The sequence below is a fragment of the Phalaenopsis equestris genome, unplaced genomic scaffold, assembly GCF_001263595.1.
Source record: "Phalaenopsis equestris unplaced genomic scaffold, ASM126359v1 Scaffold000114, whole genome shotgun sequence".
Taxonomy (NCBI): Eukaryota; Viridiplantae; Streptophyta; class Magnoliopsida; order Asparagales; family Orchidaceae; genus Phalaenopsis; species Phalaenopsis equestris.
Window position 1 is genome coordinate 750,763 of NW_018164556.1, and position 953 is coordinate 751,715.

Consider the following 953-nt stretch of genomic DNA (forward strand, 5'->3'; position numbering starts at 1 on the left):
ATGGAGAAGAACGACGACGGCTGGGATCTGTTCGCGGTGGTTCGAAGCTGCCGCGCTGCTTCACGGCCTCAGCCGCTGCCGGCGGGGGGGGGCTTGCCCGCGGAGGCGTTCAGACGAGATAAGTTCAGTAATCCCTTCTTCTCCAAAACTCAGGAGCCAAAGCTGTCGCCTTTGTCCTGTTCTTCTTCCCAGGCAGGCGGCGCTGCGACGCCGTTGGCCGCACCGCGACGATTGCTCTCGCGGACTATTTACCGCTCCAAAAAAAGGTATCTTTTGCTTGCATTTACCATTTTTAGCTTAAAAAGCAGCTCATTTGGTTAGATCTCGCCCGAAAATTTGTAGGAGGAATCAGCAGAAGAGAGTGGTATGCGAAGTCCCCGCCGACGGGCTCGCCGCCGATATGTGGGCTTGGAGAAAGTACGGACAGAAACCCATCAAGGGCTCGCCATATCCTCGGTAATCCTTACCACATCTTATATTCTGTTTCAGAGAGGGGGAAAAGAAAAACAGAGGAAAGCTCACTCTTTGGGGGAAATGGAACAGGGGATATTATAGATGTAGCAGCTCAAAGGGATGCCTAGCTCGGAAGCAAGTAGAGCGAAGCCGTACAGATCCGGCAATGTTTGTAATAACTTACACCGGTGAGCACAACCACTCGCTTCCGACTCACCGGAACTCGCTCGCCGGCAGCACGCGGCAGAAACTTTCGTCGGCAACGGCCGCCGGAGAACAGGGGAGCCGACCGGAGGGCTCGCCTTGCACGCCGTCGAAGAGGGAAGAAAGCGGGGAGGATGAAGAGGAGGAAGAGGAAGAAGAAGAAGAAGACGAAGGGATGCTGCTGGTAGAAGACATGGAAGTGGTGGGAGATGATGAGGTGTTCTTTATGGGCCTGGAGAAGTTGCAGGACTCGCCGGCGGCGGCGGTCGTGACGGCCGGGACTGCTAACGAAATTT

At 55.4% G+C, this 953-nt stretch overlaps 1 protein-coding gene across 1 annotated transcript; it reads left to right on the forward strand.

Annotated features, from left to right (window-relative positions):
• LOC110020963 (probable WRKY transcription factor 27) lies at positions 1-949 on the forward strand (the record flags this gene model as incomplete). The annotated part of the gene is given in 3 exon segments (XM_020719271.1): positions 1-266; positions 343-456; positions 544-949. Coding segments are annotated over 3 exon segments (786 nt in total), but the record flags the coding sequence as incomplete, so codon positions are not given.
• Between the last annotated feature and the right edge of the window lie 4 nt (positions 950-953).